This window comes from Dermacentor andersoni, chromosome 3 (assembly GCF_023375885.2).
Source record: "Dermacentor andersoni chromosome 3, qqDerAnde1_hic_scaffold, whole genome shotgun sequence".
Taxonomy (NCBI): Eukaryota; Metazoa; Arthropoda; class Arachnida; order Ixodida; family Ixodidae; genus Dermacentor; species Dermacentor andersoni.
In genome coordinates, this window is record NC_092816.1 from 168,579,791 (window position 1) to 168,603,656 (window position 23,866).

The 23,866-nt window shown below is 44.8% G+C and overlaps 1 protein-coding gene across 1 annotated transcript in view; it reads right to left on the reverse strand.

Annotated features, from left to right (window-relative positions):
* Positions 1-3,369: 3,369 nt before the first annotated feature.
* Nf1 (neurofibromin 1) overlaps positions 3,370-23,866 on the reverse strand; it is a 193,328-nt gene continuing 172,831 nt past the window's right edge. The window contains exons 47-50 of the mRNA XM_072287355.1: positions 21,353-21,453; positions 14,132-14,271; positions 13,996-14,042; positions 3,370-12,142 (exon numbers count right to left, since the gene is read on the reverse strand). Coding sequence (XP_072143456.1) covers positions 11,798-12,142; positions 13,996-14,042; positions 14,132-14,271; positions 21,353-21,453 — 633 coding nt within the window. The 3' untranslated portion in view covers positions 3,370-11,797. The remainder of the gene's footprint in view (positions 12,143-13,995; positions 14,043-14,131; positions 14,272-21,352; positions 21,454-23,866) is intronic.

The following is a 23,866-nucleotide window of genomic DNA, read 5'->3' on the forward strand; positions in this document are numbered from 1 at the left end:
CAGCAGAACATCTTAATCCTAGAGTAATTAATGCCTATATAAGTGATTACCTTCCAATAATGTTGCAATATATTACAAGATTGTTGAGTCTGTAAACTCTAAAAATCAACGCATATATATCCTGCAACCGAGTACTGGCGCATTAATAATGACACCTTGAATTACTTTCTAGCAACACCTGCAAATATTGACTGGAATGTTGTGCACAACAAAAATGATCCAGATGATGCTTACAATGCCTTTATTGCCATAATTAAATTTGTATATGAACAAAGCTTTCCTCTTGTAACGCTCAAAACGCCCCGGAAAGCTTGAAAACCATGGATAACCGCAGAATGCCTTAAAACGATAAAAAAGGAAACAAGACCTTTATAACCGCTTTATCCAAAACAGTGCACTGAATAATCTTGTACAATTTAAAACATGCCGGAACCAAGTTATGGCGTTTTTTCGTCACGCGAAACAAGAATACTAATATGGAAAAACTGTTCAGTCAAGACTTACTAAAAATGAGTGATCTTGTGTGGCAGAACATCAACCGAATTTTTGAATCGAGGTACAGCTGAAAATAGTGTGCTTGAACTTTTAGTGGACAATGAACCTGTGAGTGGGAAAAGGCTGGCAGACAATTTCAATAATTACTTTCCCTCTCTGGTGGATGAAAATGACGATCCCATCAATGTGAAATGTCTCGACTTAGGGGCTCTTTCCAGTGCATTCGTGTCACCAATTGATGCGAATGAAACCAAAAATTGCCTCCTGGCTTAATGCAGTAAGTTGCTTGACATTGATGACCTTAAAAGTTTACCAATTAAACATGCAGCTGATGTAATTAGTCAAGTGCTAGAATATATTTTTAATTGTCACATCAAACGTGCAGTATTCCCCAAAAGAATGCAAATTGCTAAAGTCACGGTTGTTCATAAAGGAAGAGACAAGATAATCTCAAATCATCGCCCTATCTCCGTTCTACCTGTTTTCTCCAAGTGTTTCAAAAAGATACTATTTAGATGAATGTCTGGTTTTTGTGAAAAACATAACATACTAACTCCCAGCCAACATGGTTTTCGGGAACATCTTTCGACAGAAACCGCACTTCTGACCCAAAAAGAGCTTATCTTAGAGTCCTTTGAGCAGAAATTTCGCACTCTTGGCATATTCATTGATTTTTCAAGAGCGTTTGACCGCATCAATCGAAAAATAATGTCAGCTAAGCTCGAGCACTACAGTTTTCGTGGGAAGTTCCTTCAAATAATTCAGTCTTACTTAAGTTCTAGAGTACAGCAGGTAAAAATACACAATCATTCTTCAGATTTCTGGCACATCTCTTCAGGCATTCCACAAGGTACCTAGTATTTTGGGACCACTACTATTCCTCCTGTATGTTAATGACATCATCTGCATAAGCAAGCTCCCAACATTTGTCATTTACGCAGATGACACGTCTTTATTCTTCGGAACTGCACATTTGTTAGATATTGAGCAACAAGCCTCACATTGTTTACAATCTCTTCTAGAATAGTCCCAATACAATTAAAAAAAGTAATAAACATTGAAAAAACGAAAGTGGTGCTTTTCAGGCCTCACAATAAGCTGCCTCACATGCTGGCACCTTCTTTATGGATGGGTTCGTCACTCATCCAACAGTTCTGGCAGTCAAATGTCTAGGTGTCATCTTCAATTAAAATTTATTATGGAATGATCACGTCGAAATGGTGGTGAACAATATTTTAAAGGTTGTCAGTATTTTGTGTAGACTGAAATACTTCATGCCAAAGCGTATTAAGCAAATGTTGTATAATGCACTGTTCTATTCTCTTGGTAATTATTGCTTTCTGGTATGGGGTTACCACAAAGTTTACCAATACCAACCGCTTGCATCTCCTTCAAAAGAAAGCCATTCGAAATATTGTGAATGCGCCCCGACTAGAACACAGTGAGCCGATCTTTAAGACACTTGGCATAACCCCCCTTCCCCAGTTGTACGAAACTTTACTCCTCCAGCGGTATAAAGCAAGTGTCATGAAAAATAACTGTATTATGTTACAGCTGTCCGCATTAAAATGCAAAGAGCCTAAGCACTCAACACGAACTAGTTTGAAGTGGTTTGTACCTAAGACCCATACTAATTATGGTTGTCTAATGTTGTGCTACACTCCCTCGCATTTATTAAACAGGGAATCTCAATCGATGCACGTATAGCTAAACAGTGCCAAGTTTATTATCTTGTGTTTATTATGTTTTTTTTTCTTCCGAAACCGTTTTTACGGTTTCTTTGCATGATCTCGTGTACCACTGCCAAGCCTCTGTAGGGTGCGTAGGCCTCATCAAGCCCTCTCATTGGCTTTTTGCCGGCACATCCAACATCTGTATGATGTTAAATAAATAATTGTATCGTGTTGTACACATATATAGCAGAATCTGTGACACATCACGTGTGCGCCGCCCGAAGTAAATTCTTATCTCTACGCAAGAAGGAAAGGACGATGGATGGTTTTGACACACAGGTGTCGCCACACCTGTAAATCAACTTCGCTTCAATAATTTTTTGGGTTAACTGATTACAATTTTTGCCGACCACCGAGCATGCACTATACACCGGCTTACACATGACCGTATTTGTGGCACCTGCCTGATTACACATACAATTTCTATAGTGCACACGTGATGTGTCACAGATTCTGCTATATATGTGGTCACTTTCTTCAAAATAAAACACTGTTGTAAGTCTACGCTCGTGTGTCTCAGCCTCTTCTTCGCCCTCATCTTGTGCGCAAAAAGCTGCATTCATGTTCTAGCAACATGCCCAAACAGTCACCTTAGTGATCGTTATGGTCCACACCACAAAGGTTAACCAAACGATTTCAACTGTCAAAAAAGTGAGTAGGCAGGGTAAAGGAATTACTGTCGCCTTGTGGTGCTCACGTCGATACAATAAGCGTCAGTGCAAAGATCTTTCTCGAGTCAGCCTTTGCTTATATGGTGGTCCTGTGTGCTGCATTGCTGACACTGATGACTACCCTGTTACGGCCAACCAGCGCTGAAACTTAGTGGCCATAACTCACAGCTGTGCGGGTAGAGGAAACAGTTATTGCAAGGACACACTCAATTTTGTGTGTTTAGTTGCCTTGAAGTGGATGAAGCATTGATACAGGGGCGCCAATGGCATTGTTCAAAATATGGAACCGTGGGCTTCCTACTAGATGCCATCAGCACACCTTAGTAGGGCACTTCTGCAGCTCCTCCTGGCCAAAGCTAGTTCCCCATAGCCATTCTGCCAACGGCACCCCGTTATAGTATATCTGTGCCCACAAGGCAGCGAGACGGACGGCAGTCAATGCACACAAGCAAACACAAGCACTGCGGGTGTGCAGCCCTGGATAAAAGATATGACTTTAATTCTGATATACATTTAACAATACACGAGCTGCTGAGATGGCGCACTATGCTGGCACGAGGCCTGGCAGTGCGCCGACTCCCCATCACAGTTCCCGACAGAAGGGCGGAACAGCAGGACAACACGAGAGGTGGTGCTTTGGTATACGCAACTGGCCAACTTGGAAAACGGGAGAGGGGACTTAACAGCAACCAATGCGGCTGCTACAGTCGGAACGGTTACAAAAAATAGACACTTCCATCACTGTGGAATTTCTGCGGGCAGCACAAGATCACACACTGTAGAAGCTCATGACGGCACGCATCACGCGTGACAAAAGGGGCGCAGCCGTCACAACAAATTTGTGCCGAAGTTCTCTCTTGTCCAAGCACGCCCAGAAAGTGGTACAGATTAAAAGAGCACGAATGTTCTTTTGTTAGCACAGTGAGCAGCGCACGTACCAACCCTTGCCAAATGAAGAGCCTTGAAACACACAACAACTATAACCACGTGTCCTGTCCTAGTGCATTCTTTTGCAGAAGAGAGGCATTCTATAGTATCACCGCTCATAGAAAGGGAACAGTGAAGCGCTTGCAACATTTCCCAAATTACAGTGATCTGCATTGTTATGCAAACTTCAACAAAATATTTTGCACTTGCTGCTGCTTCGTTTGCAGTAAAATTTCACAACAAGCCACACGGCATCGTTGGTTGCCTGTTTCATCTGGAAAGAAGTGAAAAAAGCCACTTCCCTACGCACGTGAGACAGCTGCTGCATGAACTTGAACTGGTTTCGCCATATGTCAGCAACTAAAGAAAACAGTGTGGATAGCAGGCGCAGCAAGTCAATTTTGCAGGCTCGCAGTGAAATTTCTCTATTGTATTATTGTTTTAAATGAGATCACAAAATATTTTCGCATGATAAAACTGAAGCAGCTCAACGTGCAATGTCATTCTGCCAGAGCCATTACCTAAGCTGTTTCCTTTAGTTGCCAAGAGGTGGCGAAACCAGTTCAAGTCTACGTAGCGGATCACTTGTGGGTTGTTCCCTGTTTCCAAGACAAACGAGGTAAGCAACAAAACGAAGTGTTTCGTTGGACAACGCCAACTAACTAAGAAATGTGATCGTGTTGCAAAATTTGGGCACAAAACAAAGCAGTGGTAAGCTCAAAAATGCTAAGTGCAAAAGTTAGCGTGGACATTTTATGCCATTTTGCGTGGCAGTTTTGGCACATGTGGCACAGTCACACGTTTTAAGCCTTACGCATCTCTGAAGAGCGAAAGAACGTAATAGACAGTGCTCTAGCTCTAAGCTTAGGATGGCACAATGTCGGCACGTCCTTACTGCCTACAAATGCTTTCCCAGAGAGTGAAACATCCCTCACCCATCAGAGCATTTTTCTTTTTCACGGCACTGCAGAGTGCACGTCCGAAATGAGCATGTTAACCACTTTTTTTTTCCCTCTCTAAGACCCTATCCACCACACCTTATGAACAGAATTTTGCATGAACATGCAGAAAGACTCGCAGAACATGCCATCTTGTGATTCTCCAGCAAAGAAAGACGAATAAGTTGAGAGAAAGGGCAGCCCCAATTTACGGCACACTGTTCTCCACACAACTGAGTGGTCAGGACACGAAACGGCACACAAACAAGAAGTTCAGCACGGCACAAATGTATGCAACACAAGATGAAGACAAAAAAAAAATGAGGGGAGGGGGGGTCAGTTCTCTCAAAAGAACATCGTTTGAAGCAAACAGTGAATGATATTCATCTCTTTCTCTGCAGCAATGTGTGCGATGTCGATGACACACATGCCAAGCATGTGCATACTCAGTGCCGAGAGGTAAAGCACATTCTGCAGGAACTTGGCAACAGACCAGGGCAAAGCACATGCCGAGGGACACGGGCACACCCAACGCGCATGTCCCAAACACACACACACATCACTCACACATATCTACAGGAGCAGGTCTCCTTTTTTCGTAGAAAGATGTAAAAACTAGAACCACGCAATAAATTAGAACACATTCTCTCTCTCTCTCTCTCCACAGCAAGTGGAAGAGGCAATCAACGTCTCTCTCGCGCACCAACTGGCATACCCAAATGAAGACACAGCGTGCAAAACAACGCCGAGTCATGATGTCACATCATCAACACTGATGACAATGAAGGCAGCAACAACAGCAACAACAACAGCGAAAAGAAATGGGGGGAATGAACACAGAGTGTGAGAAGCACGTGGTACGATGCGCACTCATCTTACAATGAATGCTCGAGAGTCGACGCTGCAGTCGGGGGAACACCACGCACCGTGTCGAAAGCACATTCCAAAAATTGTCCTTCAGAGTGTCTTTCGTGCACGACTCCTTTGGCAGAGGGTGTCAACTTCTCACATCACAAGTCGACCAAGGACCGTCGCACTTTCTAGGGCGAGAGCCGCAGCACGGCTCAAGCAGACAAAAGACTGCCGCTTTGTGCCAGACTACGCACCATTCACCACTGTTGTCCTCCAGCTGTGTCCTTTGGTGTGCACACGGATGCACCATCTCTTTCAACACTTAACAGCATCGAGCTTGAGGAATGCGGGGCTCTGTTAATTGTGCGGCGGTGGGGAAATAAAATTCTCACATCTGTCTCAGATGGTGCAAAGCGCAACCACAGGGCTATACAATCATCACACATTGACTGCACCCCTAGGACAGCAACAACATTGGCTGCCAGAGTCTATGTAAAAAAAAAAAAGTTAAAACAACAGACAGAATGCCACTTATGAAACATCACAGCCTCGTTTCATGAAAACTCCCTGCTATTTGTACTCTTCATTTTGTGTTTGTATATGTCGCTGTTGACTCTGGAGACCACTTCAGGTGGCAGGAAAATGGTCCGAGCCACAATGAAAGCAACTCGACTGCACGCATTGCTTGCCTGTAGGTCATGAAGATGCGTTGCTTGCAAAGGAGCATAAGCCATGTTCCTGTACTGTGTGCAAAACAACACCACCAGAGTTGATAGGAAAACAGAAACTGGCTCCTTGATAAGAATGCACCACATAACCTGCAGCTCAGCTCTTTGAATCTCATGCCCAGGTTGATCTGTACCAAAGCACCAGACGACAGACAGCATGGTCTCCAAAGCTCATGATTCTCTGGAAAACCTGTTTGCACCAATGCTGCGGAAAGTGATGTCTCGATGCCAACTGACATGGTACAGCACCTATGACCCCCTTAGGTCCACACTTTCAAAAATGTGCTGAGCCAATGGCAGCCTTTTCAAAATCACCCTCAAGCCTACTGCCAATGACCCAGACACACTGTGTGGACACAAACACCTCTTCAGCACATGCAGGACACAAATAAAATAAAAAGTGCACAAGGATGGGGGATCAGTAAAGATGGTACATCTTGAAATGTGTGATCCAATGAAGCGAACGAAGAGGATATCATAACGACTGCATTTATGCCAAAGCATAAATATAGTTTCAAGCTGGTCAAGCAAAAATGTTTCCTTGGGATGTCTGTGGTGCACTTACCATTGGCACAACATATAAAATACTCCTTGTCTCACAACAGGCACTGCAATGCCATCGATGGAATAGAGCCATATTTTGAGAGTGCTTAGGCTTGCCACCTGGTGAGATTGACACCACTGAGGCCTGAATGAAGGGCTATTGAGTGTGAGTCAAATAAATAAAATACTATAACATGACACCAGTGCTACCAACATCTCTAGATTATTATCAGCTTGATATTTGCCTCTTGGTGCTTACAGAAACCTGACCCATTTCTGACGTCTGCTGCAGATGACAGGCAAGATCCATTGCTCGTACCGCCATGCAGCTGACACGGACAGTCTGGAACTTGATGGCCTCCAAGGTTAGCAATCACCACTCAAGCAATCTCTGAGTTTCTGCCGATTAGGTGGTGCCACAGCTGTGTTCAGCGTGAATAGAATAGATCTGAATAGGTGGTGGTAGGTCTGCCAGGACATGAAAAAAAATTTAGGTCACATAGGAAATTTTCGTTTGTCACGTGGCAGGGTGACAGCTGTCTCCACCCAGCACAAAGGGTAGCCTCTGAATATTCGTCTATGTGTGCCTTGGCAGAACACACCCAATCCCAGTGGGCATGTTGCACATAACGTGTCTCCATCATCTGTCTTGTGTGATGGCTACATGTTTAGCCAAGTGGATGAGGCACGCCATGAAAAGGGGTCACTGACAGTAATCTAGAAGCGTCGAGTAGTACTTCTACCCAATTTAGTCACCTATGCAACTTCCTTTCAATCTACATTTTGTTTAAACTCAACAAGTATAGCCCAACCTTGTGTCCCTTCAATCGCAAGCCCATTGCCAATCCTCTTAGGTGCTCTCGATATGAAAAGCTGGGCGTAGCGGTAAAACACATCTCACAACCGTGGAAGTGGTCCTGCCCTAGCCGTGCCTCCCTATCTCTGGAGGTTTGCTTGTGCAGATCAATCAGGAAAAAGGAGTTTCCTAAGTCTGCCCAACCAGACCAGTTTCATTCGGGAATAGAAATTCTGGAAGCTATAGACACACCAGGCCAGAAGTAATTTATGCCAGAAACCAGGTCTGCGAGTGCGCTCTGCTTGATCAGTGCAAGACACATAACGAAATAGAGTTTGCGCCTAGTGGGAGCCATGGCTCAGAATTGTGCGGCGGTATTGGAAACCCCTGAAAAAGCAACTTTTATCACTTGCACAAAAACAGGGACCCATTAATAAAAGTAGCGAAGGCCACTGCCCTTGCAGAAAGCAGGAACCCAGCAGCAAAGCTTATCACAATGCCCTCATGCATAGGCAGTAGCACTCCTATCAATCCAATTAGCGCACCTTAAAGGGACATTAAAGATTAATGCTGTTAGGTTAAGCCAAATTGATTATTACACTTATGTAATTATTATAATTAGACGTGGAATATCATAAAGGTTGGTCTAACTGCGAGCAAAGTCTTGGTAAGCCCGAATATATGAAAGAACAACAAAAGCTATCTTGAACTCCCCGCATCATGAACTTTTGAAAGTATCTGCTCAGCACCAGCTAAGAGCTAATCAATAAAACATCATTACACTGCTTTCTAAAGGAACAAAAGGCTTGACGTACCCATTTTTCCAAAATAAGGATGGCCCCAAAAATGTGAAACCTGCAATGTCCCACTGACATACTGCAGCCAATGCAAAAACTTCCAAGGAGGGAAACTCTCACCCATTCTCTGCTGACTAACTTTTCTTCCTAGCAGGTCAATGAAAATCACATCTTCTAAGATTATACCGTCAGACCAAACAAACTTACTGTTGCACTTTAGTGTGCCTTTAAACGCAACCACACGACAACACTATGTACAGTTCTATGCTTAGCAGGCAATGCTGCAGTGAGTAGTGCAGTCACTGAGGTATCACTACCCACATTTCGCAGCACAGTTTGTGATTTGCAACACCTTCTACGGAATACTCACTTCGTACATTACAACTACAACTTGTTGACATGAGGTTATGTCAAATCCCGTATTGTCTGCGCACCTTTGTTCTTCCAGTATGAAATGTACTATGTTTTGGTCGTGAGCAAAAGCAGTCCACTGTGGCTGCTAGTTGCGTCGCTTCGCTTGCTTAGTGGTAAAGAAGTTTAGGGCTGCAACGCCTTCCGTGTAGTAACTATACAGTTGACTTCCACTAATGTGACCCTTATGGGACCGTCAAAAATTACTGAATTATATGCCGGGTTGAATTGGACAAGATGCAGAAAAAAAATACAAAACACATTGCATTTGGCAGTATTTGCTCGAGTTTAACACATCTCCGAGCCAAACGCGTACCCCCTTCCCGTGTGTACGAAGTAGAAAGCTAATGTAGAAATTACTTAAAAGCTTCTAATCTAATGCACATCCAATATTTTTTAGAATGGTGCCCGATATCCTAAAGTTGGCTTCACTGCACAATTTTAAAGCTTCTTCGCAATACAGTCATGTTAAAGTGTACGAATGCCGTGAAGGTGGTTTAGGTTGCGTATTTGACTGCACCGCGCAAACCATTTAAGGCTTAATTTTCTTGGAAAACAAAAGGCGCCTGCTAGAATCGGGTAAATACCGTAATCAGACATTTTTGAGCTACCATTATTGCTTGAAAATCTTCCTAGGGCAGGCCGATAATACGTATTTTCAACGTGAGGTGACGTGCGTTAAAAGCATTCACTGTGTCCTAAGCTCCACCAAGACAGATGCTGCTACTAAAGGAGTTGTTATTGGCGTCGGCATGCATGTGAACTGGTCAAGTTCAACTTATTGGGTGAATACCAATTTTAGGAACAATATAATGAATATTTGGACCCATAGCACCAGCCAGGGCCTTCGGTCAGGATCGAATTAACCGAAAAATTGAATTAACCGGAGTTGAATTAATGGAAGTCCACCGCCTTATGTATCGCGACATAAAAATGTTATTTTGAGAGAGAGTATGACGCATGCAATGAGTGTGGTTGACCTCCCTGCCTTTCCTCCCTTATTTGCCTCCTCCATATGTCTTTCTCTCCTTTGTGACGCACTACTTTTGTGGTCATGATTTAGAGCAGTGGCACAAATCTCTCTAGCCTTCGTAGCATTGTCTGCTGTGTACAATACGGAGTATAGGTTCATCCTCCTCGTCTGTGGTATAAGTCTAGAGCCGCGAACAATACAGAGCGTTGGCAGCCTTCTTGGAGAGTAATCTGAACATTCAAACCCTTGTTCACTCCCAATTCAACACCTTCCCCATGGAGGCTGAGAGGTGACAACATGGCCGTCGTCTCGGAATGACACAGGGCTGGGACAAGTGCTGTTCGCACAACACCACCAGAAGGGTGCATCTGACAGAGTTGCAGCACATTCTGCCTCGGCCATTGGTCATGTCGTCATCAATGACCTTTTCATAGCTCTCACCAGCCAACCTGAAAGAAGCCAAGCTCCGAGTTGCTTTGTCAATCACATCACAAAAAAATGCACGCAAGAAGAATCCTTGGTTATTGTCCCAAAGAAGAATCCTGTGTGCAAGATGCAAAACATCCCGATGACTTGCCTTTGTTAATTTGTTTTTAAGCATAAGAAATGAGCCTGAGCTTTTTTCAAACAATACCAGAATAAACTTGTGTCAGTAGAACCTCGCCAGTGGGCTCCCCAGACTAGCTGACATTTGGGATACCAGAGCTTTCTAGTGATGGTCACGGTCCACTGAAGAACTGCTTCAAAGGAGCAACATTTTCGACCTTTCAGCCAGGGATAAATGCAGAAGTCTGCGTAAGGACACTATGCCACCAATTGCTAAATGCAGAAAATTTTTGGCTCGGTCTGCTTGGAAAGCAAGGTCTGCAGACGGCGATCATTGTGACTGGTCAGGATCCTGTCTTCTTCAGAGTGGTAAATTTATGGCCCTCATAAAGACATTCTGAGCACACCAGACGTACACTCTCCGAATAGAAGCCGGGACACTTTTCTGTTTCTCGTGCATGTTTCAATAGTAAGTAGCATGTACGCTGGATTCCTACAAGAGAACCAACAAGCCGCTCCCTAATTGGGCAGCTGTTTAGGGCTTGAAGTTGTGCTTCCCCACGACACGAAAAATGGGGTTATACGATGCATTGCGGCATGAATTAAATGAGACTGTCATGCGGAGCTATGACTCCAGTATGGAATGCGAGAATGCTTGCCATGCTGTCATGTCAAGGGTTCATTAGCAGATGACAAAGTACCGTGATGACTGGGCTAGCTAGTAGTGAGCTAGAAAGAGATGAGTGTAACAACTTGGAATAGTAGCCCGTAATGAACGAGAGCATCGAGCTCTCACACACGGTATGATGGCATCTGAAGCAGACTGCGGCACCACTGCTGCAGCACGAGACGCAGCTACCAAGATTTACGTTCCAGGGATGGCAAACCTGTTACCTGAAACCCTGCCACTGATAAAACAGTTGCAAGGGAGTTTGCAATTGGATGGCCTTGCCAAGACGATTGTAGCGATCAGTACAACAAGGACAAAGACAACATCCACGCCAAAACTTCGCTGTCACCTAGACCTCTGTCGAAGAGGATGATGACGTCAGTGCTGAGTCACGAGCCGAGGGTTGCCTCACACATTAAAGTGAGCATTGAACCAGAGGCTGAGACACCTCTCACCCTAGTTCCCGAGAGATCTGGTGACCTGGATATGGTACCACCACCAAGGCTGCAGCTGCCTCGACATGACACGAGGTGAACTGGCTAGTGGTGTGCGGTGGGATGTTGCCAGAAGCAGACACCTTGGTCCCATCCCAGGAGCGCAGGCTACGTTTCACAGGGCAGGCTACCCTGCCTGGCACTGCAGAGTAAGGGTGTCCAACGATAGGTAATCACATCACAGCCTGCACCGTCGTTGCAAGGTCCCACAGCTGACAGCTGTTCAGTGCGAGGTACGTCCACTCTTGGGTGCCCCCGACCCACTGGGGTTTTTGCACTTGAAGCTGCGCTGCTTGGACAGCTGGGAGGCTGAGCGGGCGCGGTCGGGCGGGGCGCCCGATCCGGGTGTGGGTGCACTTCCACCCCCATCCGAGCACGCCCCGCCGTCCTTGTCGGTGGGAGAGGCCAGTGTCAGGCTGCTCATGGAAGAGGAGAGGTTGATGGCCGAGGCCACCGACAGGGAGCTGGGGTACTGGCTGAGCTCACCCTCGTCGGCCGGCAGGCTCGTCTCAACCATGGCTTCCAGGCAGTTGACAAACAACTCGGCGTTGTCCAAGTTAGTCTGGCTCTGCACGAGGACCACAAGACGTAGGCAGTCAATGGCTATTTTCTACACTGATTCAAAGTACTGTGCACTCATGTTCCACGTGAAAGGCCAGCGTAATGGTTGAATCTTCCATTTTGTGCCACTAGTCATAAACATGCAACTAATCATTGCACACCTTGTAAGGCCACTGCATAAAGAGCCTTGGTAACAAAGGCCTGCACCATTGATGAAGTCACACCTGTAACAATGTACTATTCTTCCACAACAACAACTGCAATCCGTCTCACACGAATTTCTTTAGCACTGTGCACCTGGTATGCTGCTCTCCATCAGTGCTGGCATTGCTTACCTAAGTGCATCCTGCAGCGAAAAATCAGCAGACTGAGTCTGCACTAACATAATGATTCTAATATCACCAAGGAAATGCACACAACACCCCAAACAGATTTGTGTACTTAAAGGCCAACTGCAATGATATTATGGAGCACATGAAAAGCCCCGTTTCAGATAATTTAGACATACAGTAGCCACCGCGGGAAATCTTTTGCTCGAAATGCGAGTGGGCACTTCACGAAACGCACGCGAAAATAGATGTTTTTCATACTGAAACTGAAAAAAAAAAAAAGAATGTCGCCATTACTAGTTGCCGGAAGTGGCATATATGCGGAGTGTAGAAAACCAGCACCCAGGTCGCGTGCTTCCCTCGCTTGTATATCATTTCTGTGTATCAGAGAAAATGTCCCACACGTCTGCTGGCCGCAGGGTTAGCATACTTTTGTTAGCTGCTTCATGCGCTGTACGAACCCCGATGTGCTCCCACCAGGTTCTTTTAATACAAAGTATTCTCCGAGTCCAGCCGCTTTTCTTCATCTTGATGTCTACATTCAACAGCAGAGTCTCTATGCGTTCTGCCTCCACTCGAAGAAAAGTGCATTGGGGAGGCCAAGGTAAAGGTGCGGCGAAGTCTGGCTTGACACGGACGCGTTCCACACACGGTGCAGTTATGCTACATTGGTGAAAATTGGACGAGCTACAACCTAGTGTGGCTGGCGTGGGAATAGAACATGTCCTATCGAATGCCGGAGCAGCTGTAACAGGGTGCTTCGGACGCTAGCTTGCCTGATCGGCAGCGTACTGACCTACACACAGTTCAGGTTCACTGAGGTGAGCGTGTTGAGTGTGTGCCTTCGACAAACAAAGAAGCGCTCGCTTGCTGTGCACTTGAGCACTTGCACTGCGGCAACAACCGATCGCCACACCGCTGCAGGTCACGTTTAAAGTGCAGGGTAATATTTTAGCGATCTTAGCATCTCCGGCATGACGTATCCAACTTCAACGGCTGCTGCCCGGCACGCTGAAAATGCCAAACTTGTCGATCGATCACAGAACTCCCGCCATCTGTAGTAAATGATTATAAGTAGCCAAGGCTGCATCGCAGCCGCAGTAAAGCCTCGGCCATTTCGCTCTGGCAGCATTTACATTCCTGCGTGGCTGGCCGCCGCGTCTAAGCCATGGCCGCCGCGTCATGTTCTCCTTCGTGTTCTCCAACTGAGAGCTCAACAGTCCCCTACGTTTCTTCAATATTCACCACATGCACATCGCTACCGCTTTGCTGTCAGGCGCAAGCGTCGTCAGCATAGGCCCTGTTTAATAGCTGCTAATAACAAAATTAGGCAACTACCAGTCCTGCAGCTTTGCCACGATTACTTCGAGAGTATACGCTAGGCATTTATAGTAAATTTAGCCAAAGAGAAAGTTCGTTGCAGTTGGCCTTTAAAGAGTGCATGCTGTTTCGGTCAACATGTCTAGAACAAGAAAGCATCGGGGACTTGCACATTGGACAGTGGGTGGCACAAATACAAGATCACACTGACCGTGGAGAAGGGACCAGCAAACCTCCACAGTCCTCCGAAGCCGCAGGCTGTCATGAAAGAGAAGCAGGACATGTTACACACAACAAACCATAGCTGCGGTGGGAGAATGGATTCTAGGGGGCAAAGGCACACGCACTCTGTAGGTAGTGCAGCTGCTGCTGGCTGCTGTCCTCGCAGGCAATCATGTTCTGGATGATGCACTGCACAGCACTGAGGATGATGTGGTCATGGTTCTGCGACAGCACCGTCGTGATCTTGGCGTCCAACAGGCTGTGACTGCATTGGGGGACAATGAGCCATGCTCAGGCACAGAGGTCGGACATCGACAGCACAGTCGACTTCCATTCATTCGATCGACAAAATTGACCGGGTTGTCCGAGGGGGGGGGGAGTAGATGCAGAAAAAACGTCAAAACACACCACTGATACATTTGGCAGTTTTTTCCCCAATTCTAACATGGCCCAAATCAAATGCGCACCTGCTTTCTATGCATCTAAAGCAGATAGCTAATGTAGAAATGACATTAAAGCTCCCAAACAAAGCAAACCTCTTAAGGGTACCCAACTTAAGTGCACCCATCAGCTTCCAATCACTATAGAATACTACTGATGCAAACAAAAAATAATACTGACACGTGTACTTATCTTTATCGGGCGACCACGTTTCGCCGCCTAACAAATGTTATCGCACAGCGCGGGACACGCCTGCATGTATCCGAAGTTTCTGGAAAGTTATCGATGCTTCTATCCGCTGTCTGTTGTCGCCGAACCTTGTGTTATCTGATTTCATCGCCTGACGCGAATGGTGTAGAACTTTGTGGAAGGCACGCGGGTCCCAACGATTAGTCTGGAACATTCGACGACCGCTGATCAGATTTTCGACGATCGCCGGGTGTGTTCGCCGCTACCGTTGTTCTTTGAGTGTACATAGCCTGTTTTTGAGGGCACAAGTTCGCCCAATAAAACACTCGTTTCGTTAATCACAGTTTTGCTGCCTTCTTAACCGTCACTACCACGTGACAATACTCGCTATCGCAAATGTGCTGTACCACTTGCACACTGAAGGTCTTTTCACCAAGTACAACATAACAAAAAGTCATCATCTCTACAAACAAACTCTCCTACGCACTTACTACTTTCAGGTAAAAGATAGAAGCAACTTAATAGCAAATATAGCAAACTTAAAAAAGAATACACCAACATATGAGACGCGCAGCCATGAAAAATGGCTCATACCTTTTTCGAGAACGAGTTACAGCCATCAAGTTGTCGCAAATACCTTGCCACGGCTACTAAATTCTTATCTAGAATCCGGAATTGACATCCATGCCTTGACACCATCGGAGCTCATCTGTCTGGAGAAAACTACGATTTCAATCACCATGGTTCAGTAAAATCACGTGTACTTACAGTGAAAGAAATGTAATTACTGTAATTGATGTAGCCCACTGTTGTTTGTTTTTCATTTCTGAAAGTGTTCTTTGCCACCGGTCTGCCAATATGTAAGAGGGGCCAGGGACCACTCAAGCTGCCAATAAGCAGCTTTTACCTTGGCCCCCTCAATTTGCTTGTAAATGGGCCCAAATAAAATGAAATGAAATGAAACTTCTAGCACGAAAAATGGGCAAGGGTGTAATATCTGTTGCACAATGGTGGCCAGTTTCTTAAAGTCAGCTTCGCCGCAATACATATGTGATATGCGGTAAAGCACCTGATCGCCAACAAGGCGGTTTTGGTATTGTGTCTGATTAGCACTGCGCAGGCAATTTTCGGCCCAATTTTCCGGAAAAAAATATTACTTTTAGAACCGGGTAAATACTGTAATCAGACAATGCGAGCTATGGCTCTTGCTTGAAAATCTTCCTACGGCGAGCCGATAATAGGTGTTTTCGAAGGGAGACGACGTGTATTCAACACATTCCATGTCCCCCAAGCTCCACCGAGGCAGCTGCTGCCACTAAAGGGGTCGCTATAGGGGTCACCTAAGGATCAAGAACGTGGGTGCCGACTGTTCAAGTTTGACTTATCCAGTGAAGGCCGATTTTAGGACTGTTATGTTACTCAATTTAAAAACCAAAACAACTCCTGGTCCTGACAACGTCCAGAATGTGTTCCTTAGGCGATATGCCAAAACTGTTGTCAAGTTTTTAGTTATATTGTTCATACCGTCTTTGTTATGCGCAAAAGTGACTAAATACTGGAAGATGGCTCGAGTTGTTCCGGTCTTTAAGAAAGGGAACCGATTATTGCTAGAAAATTACTGCCCCATATCATTGACATCGTCTTGCTGCAAAATTTTCGAGCACATAATCTCAACTTGCATTAATGAATTCTTAGAAGAAAACTCTATACTAACAAGTGCTCAACATGACTTCAGAAAGGGCTGTTCCAATGTCACGCAATTAGTAATAGTAATCGATTATATTGCCAAAGCTTTAGATGCTAACGGTCAAATTGATGCTGTGTTTTCGAACTTCAGTAAAGCTTTCGATAAAGTAGGTAATTCACGAAAAACTAATTATAAAATTAAGAAACATTAACCTCATAGAGATCATAATTACTTGGATTACAGACTATCTGGATAATTGCCAACAGTATGTATCAGTAGATGATCACAACTCAGGATATCTACCGGTCGCTTCAGGTGTTCCCGAGAGCAATATCCTAGGTCCATTGTCCTTTCTTTTATATATTTATGACATTGTTACAATCGTCAAACCTGGGACACAAATACAAGTGTTTGCAGATGACTGCGTTGTATTTCGTACTATTAACTCCACGGAAGATCAGAGGGAATTCAACTCTAGCTTGAATAATAAATTTTTGTGGCGCAATGAATTGAGCATGGCTGCAAACACAGATAAAAGTGTCTTTTCACGTAATGCATAAAAAGAACCTCCTGGAGTACGCATATCAAATGGGATCTATTCTATCAAAGCAAATTGAGAGTTACAAGCACCTTGGGGTAACATTCACTAACAATTTTTCATGGAACCTTCACATTGACAACTTATCTTCTTCTGCCTTCTGCGAGCTAACTTTCTGTATTTACTCAAATCTAACATGCACTTTTTTTCGATAAAAGGGGTCCCAAAATTGCGTGCATATTAGAATCGAGTAATACCCTAAATCTGCATTACCATATTGCCATCGACATTTCAAAATGGCCGCCTTGTACACGCTTCGAGCCTAGCTGCCGTAGCTTCCTCCATGTGCTGCAGTACGTGTGCTTAGGCAATGCTTCCTTTGGCTTAGGTTAGTGCACCGTCCATCATCCCATTTTCTGCGTTTGCTCTATCAGCATGGAAGTGCCGACTGCAAAGACATGCCGAGTTCATCACGATGCCGCAATTAAAAGGAAAGCGATCACGTCTGCGGAGACAGACGGAAATCAGGCCACATCACAGCCGTTCGGAGTTTCTGAAACTAGCGCGCGGGACTAGCGCAAACAAGAGAGGCGTTCTACAACGGCGGCCACGCAGCCCCTATTTTGTAAGGCATCTGCGATGGAGGCGCGTATAGGCGCACTACGCTGTGTTCTCGTCGCTTAGTTTGTGTCGAAGCGAGAGGCTGCACAAAGGTCAATTCCTTCACTCCTGCTACCGCACTTCCTCACTCCAGTGTTTAAAGAGTTTCCGTGGTCATTGAGTGAGACGTGTTCATGTTTGCTAGTGTGGACGTGATGCCATGCTCGTTAATTTAGTTAGTAAGCAAATGTTTAAAAGTTTATACGGCCTATAAAACTACTATCCTTACTTTTCGTATAGCTGTCTACTAATTCGCTATCGTAATCGATGCTTCGCCTTTCTGGCGAAACTGCGACTTTATCTATCCCAACTTTTGTGCATTGGGAGTAAATATTTTTTTTTTTTTTTTTCAGATGAGGGAAAGTTGTATTTCTGTACGAAAGAATGAAGCACGCGGTACTGTAGAGGACTTTTCTTTTTTTAGGTCACGGCAAATGGGTGCACGTTACAATCGAGGCCATTTATTTCTTTTCTTTTTTTTTTTTATTCATGGAAAACAGGTGCGCGTTACAATCGAGTAACTACAGTATCTGCAACACAAGCTTAGAAATGCCCCCTCAAACGTTAAATTATTGACTTACTTAACCTACATCTGGCCAAAGCTTGAATATGCTTGCGTCACATGGGATTCCTAAACTTAAATCAATATTAACAAACTCAAGAGAATACAGAGAAAGTCTGTTCGTTTTATTCATTCCGAATTCGTAAGTTTAGACTCGCCGTCAGAGTTCATGTTGGCCAACGACATTCCTTCGCTTGAACAAAGAAGGCAGAAATACCGGCTAGATATTTTATATAATCTAACCACAAATTGGCTCTGGACCCTTCACTATATGTAAGCCCTCTTTCCACAAGGAATACACAACACCATCGTCCTGATACACTAACACTTATTCTACACTAACACTATGATACACTAACACCATGCTAGGACAAGTTCTCCTTGTTTCCGTGGACTATTTCCGAAAGGAATTCTCTGGCCGCACCGTACAACATGTGACTCTCTTTTCTGAATGTATACATATTTTTCTTCAGCTTTCTTGCTGTTGAATGATCACGACAAATCCTTGTCGCTCAAAAACCCTTGTCTTTGGTACGCAACACTTAGTTGCCTATTGTCACTAATCTTCTCCTTTTATCTAAATTACATCGCTCTGTTTGCTCCCTCTTCTGCTTTCCATAATCGATCGGGAAGAACGGATTGGTTAAGGCTTTGTGTTTTGACCTTATCACGAATTATTTTGTGAGCAATATATCATAGAGAAGTATATATTTTTTCTGTATGTATATGAATGTATCTATGCACCTTTGTACTTTTATATGTCTAGTCTTACAGTTAATTATTTCGTACGATTTCCTGGTGCCAACATTGGCAAAAAAGAATGTAAAAAGTCACCCAATACAGTTATACTTACTTGTTACCGGTCAATACGTTTCTGGAAAACACTATCTTTTAGCACCAACGTTCAGTATGTCACCAAGCTGTGGTCGTACGATATGTTATTTGGCCGCTAGATCACATGTAAACAAGAAAGGTGCGAGGCATGCGCGATCGAGAACAGTACGTGACCCTTATGGCAGCTTCCCCACAGTACTCGCTCACCCGTGTCATGTGAAAATGACACCATGCACTCGGTTTCCTATTCCGCTACCAGCAAATCTCCTTCTGGGTAGTCGAATGTCGCATCTAGAGCTGCTGCTGCCAACCCAATGCAATACGCACCTTCACCTCTCTGTTTCACAGTGTATGTGGTGTAGAAAGCATGACATGTTTGTACCGCATTTACTCGCATAATGATCGCACCCGCGTAATGATCGCACCCCTGAATTCTGTCGTCGAAATTAAACTTTTAAAATATCCCGTGTAATGATCACACCCCGAACTCGCAGCAGCGATATGTCGTGCGCCAAGTCTAGGTAATAATGATCGCGCTTACCATCTGTAGAATGCTACACGAGCGACTCTTCAAGACAAGCCAAGCAGTCTGTACGCACCAAACATTCTTAAGTAGATGCCTAATTTCATTACTTTCATCACTTTCCGCACTTCCATGACAGAAAGAGGTACAACCAAACTTGCCTTTATTATGGGTAGGCTTTATAATGGTTGTGGTCAACAAAAACAAAAAAGGCGCCTTACGATTCATTTCATCTGCACTCGTCGGCACGCAACAAATCGCACGCAGCAATGATAGTAGCCACGTTTACACTGATACGCTAAAAGTGTACCCTACTCATACGCCGATGCTTGTAACACAGCTAAGATATTCGCCCACGCTTAGCGGAAACATGCGTATTAGGACAGTAGTGAAGACAGATGCCGCAGTTTCCGCAGCACGCCGGCCATGCGTTTCTATGTCACTGGCAGCTAAGCGCGCTCATCTGTTTCTGTCCTCTCAAAGTGGACATGGCTACGTTATTGCTGCAAACTTGCCGATACTAATGATATTATTCGTTACTGATGCGGAAGAAACTGTTTCAATGCCCGTAATGTACTCATTAGAAGAAAAAAAAAATCGCGTTCGGCGCATTCAGCTTGCTCCGCCGGCCGCCATTTTTGTTTTGGTGTCCCGTACCCGCATCCCGCAGCAAACACGGGACGAAAACATTTTTTTTTCTCTTTTCGCGGGAAATTTAACTTGCGTAATGATCACAGCCCTGAATTTGCGTCAATTTTTTCTGACAAAAAAGTGCGATCATTATGCAAGTAAATACGGTAATACACGGCAACTCCCACACGTGCCACTGTTCCCTGCTGCAAGCGGTGTGAAGCGAGCACCATGGTTTGCTCTGGCAGCATCGTGGCATCGTATTCCGCTGTGGCCCGCCAGATCAATTTTGTTTCGATTTCCCATCGCCGTCTTAAAACGACAATGCACATCTTGGGTCACTCCTGCCCCACGAGCTCGTGCTGCAATGATTCTCACAGGGTAGGCACATCAAAGCTTTCCACCAAAATGCTCTGCCCAAGGAAGCTGCTGGCCCAGGACGAATTGGAGGAGCACGAACGAAAGCGTGCCAAAGCTGCACACACAACAACGGCCGTCTCTGGCCGCTCAGGCCCCGCCAGACTAGAGCCCGTCAGCGTCTTGTGCTGCAATCTTGATGTTGAGCTTGCCATACTTTTAGTGACTTCAGACTGATATGTTTTCCTAGTTAGTACACATCTTACATCTTTTTCTAGACTTATGAAAAAGGTTCTGCTGTGCTTGTAAACAACTCTTACAGGCTATGAAAGTGCGCCTTTCGTGGCAAGCATTCTCTAAACATACCATCAGCATAAACTGAAATGTAAGCAGGAAAAAAGACTAGTTGTGCAGAAACCATTGACTATGATTGTCAATGTAAGCGAAGAATAGCTCACGGCATCAACAAAGCTATTCACTTTATTAAAGGAGATTGGAACACTTGTAGTGCAAGCAATGAGCACGCACTCTGTAGCTGGCTTGCCGGCATGGTGCAGTCCTGAATGCATATTTTGGAGCCTGTATGAAGCAAATGTTACAAATACAAGCAAACCTGCAAATGCAATGATGTCTCCTGATTGTACTTGACTTCTTTTTATCTCAATTGATGTTCACGGTACACAGTGATGCTAAGACGATGAGCAAAACGAGAGCAAGGTGAAAGCAGGAGCCAACGTATCGACAAGTGGACTTGTCTTCTTCAAGGCGACATATGATGATGCTAGTAATCCAGGTACATTTTGCGCCACTTTCAGTTTCTCTGAGCTCATGTACCTTGTCCACCTATGCGGAGGTAGCCATGGCAAAATAAGTGTAAGCACTGCGCACTGTTTGCTTTGCTTGCAAGGCGCTGCAGTATACTCACATGACGGGGAACACTTTGGGGAAGACCACAGAGGCCTCGGCCAAGTACTCATACAGGATGCGCGTCTCGTTTTCATCCGTCGCAAAACGCACAAGGGTCGCCTGCAATGTCAAAGGAGCCAAAGCTTTTACTATATCACATGTCATCATCATCATCATCATCATAATTAAGCCCACCGAGGGAGAACTGCCTTCCAGAGACCTCAAATAACCCCTGTGCTGCTTGAACCAAATCCGCAAATCACTCGGCTCATACACTCGTCACCATATCTAGCTCTCTGCCATCTTTGACTGCCCGCCCTTTCCCTTGGCACCCGTCCTCTTAGTTTTTTAAAGGGCACTAAAGAGAAAACTAATTTTAGTTGTATCAGCAGATTAGCTTTCTGCAATGCCAAACAAAGCCACTCTTACCATGAAAAAAATGGTTGCAAACCAGATTGGATGCAACAACAAAAGTCGGCTGGCGGCAAAGTTGCTTTGACGTCCCCACACCAGTTTGTCGTGATGTCATTGTTTCGACTATCTGCATGGGCCTAGTTAAAGAATAGAATGTATTCCATCGGTAAGGAGGGAATACGTTCTATTCTAAATGGGCCAAGGACAGAAATAGTCATACTTTAAAAACATTATGCAGCAACAACAGGCAAAAAGAAAAAGAATTGAAATCTGTGAATTCACTCTGAGGCAAAGTCAAACCTCGCTATAACAAAGTAGGTAAAATCGGCAATTTGCTTCGTTATATAGAAATTTGTTTGCATTGAAATTCGACCTTATATGCAAACAAGTACAGTTGCCAATCGGTTTTTCTTTCACTAAAAGGGGCTGGAAAATTTTCCAAATTATCGGGCAGTAGAAAAAAGCAAATTTGAATGAGAAAAAAATTTATTCTGATGAATTTGGGAGTCAGTGACGAATGATATGGATTCATGCCATGTCGATAGTATCTTCAAATCGGCAGTATGAATTAAGCGAAGCCAGCAACGCTTTTACATGTCCTGCGCCACCACAGCTGATGGCGTTGCCCACACTGGGACGACGCTATAATGAAAAGCGCCGACAGCAGAGAGTGAATGCTTTGTCTGCCTCTCGCTCCAACGGGTCACCGAAACTCTAGATTACGCAAGCTCCAACATTAAATGTGCGGGAAGACAGCTAACATGATGCCACGCCGTCTCGGCATGCCCACTCTTTGCACCAGCTGCAGATTGCCTCTAAAGCAGGGTGCACAGCTGTGTGCGCTCAGCTGGATTTACAGCTATGCGCAGCCACAGCCGAGACACGTGCCAGAAATCGCGACGAGCGCCAACTTATTACACCTCACCCCCCTCCCCCCCGTCCCCTCACACACGCTTGATTGCGTTACCAAGACCTCGCTCCCCTCCCTTTCTCTTTCCCCTCTGCTTGCGCAGGGAGGTGGCACTCATGAAGCCACCCTCTTTCTTGTCTGAGCCTCGCACACTTTCACTCGCACCTAAAGCACAAAGTGCGCGGGGCACAATATGATCTTATCGCACTTGGACTTTATACGGAACATGAAGACTTTGGCGGTCGATCGCTCTTGTCGTGCTGCACACGATTTGAGAGGCGCATTTGCAAGCAGCCGCTTGTAATTCAATCATTTGACCATTTGCGTGCGCAGAAGTTTCCATTTATTGTCTCGGCATTCCTTTGCGGCGGGAGCGAAATTTCGTTATATTGAAACCACATACATACGCACTTTGTTATATTGAGGTTCTAAAGACAGGCTGTTCTATGAACAAGAGGTTATGAAAAGTTAAACACTTCGTTATACCAAGAATTTCATTATGTCGAGGTTTAACTGTACCAGCACTGGTATTTCAACGTGAAATAAGACAATGAAACTTTAACCTCCATTTTCTCTTAAATGATCAACCTCTTACTGCTAAAATAACGAAAGTAGAACTCTGAAAGACTACTTCATCAGTCTGAACTGGTTCAGTGCTTCACTTTAGTGCCCCTTGGATACGCCATTGGTTATTTGAGCTACCTAAGTCCATTTGCCCCTCTCCCTGTTCAGGGTAGCCATGCAGAGATAATCTCTGATTAACCTCCTTATCTTTCCTTTGCCTTTCTTTCTCTCTCTCTCTCTAAGCATTAAGCGACCTTCCTAACTGCACTTCTTAACCTCAACTAGCATCATCTGCTCACACTTTATCCCCAATCGACACTGCCGATATTCTACTTCTTTACTATGCCTTCCATTTTCATCTCCATCGCTCGTTGCACAGTCTCGAGCTTCCGTTCAAGTTTCTTTGTTGGGATCCAAGTTCCATTCCCCATAAGGCAATGCAGGCAGAATATGGCCGTTACAGCTAATATGTATACTTTATGCGCACAAATAGAGCACAAGCCGCTTCCCAGGCATAAAAGCCAGAGAAGGAGCCTCCCATTATATTCAGAACCATTCAATGCCAAACGTGCCAATTCTTTTTTCAGCTACGATTTACAGTGGCAAAATGTGATGTGCTCGACCACCACGCTACTCCGCTACGAG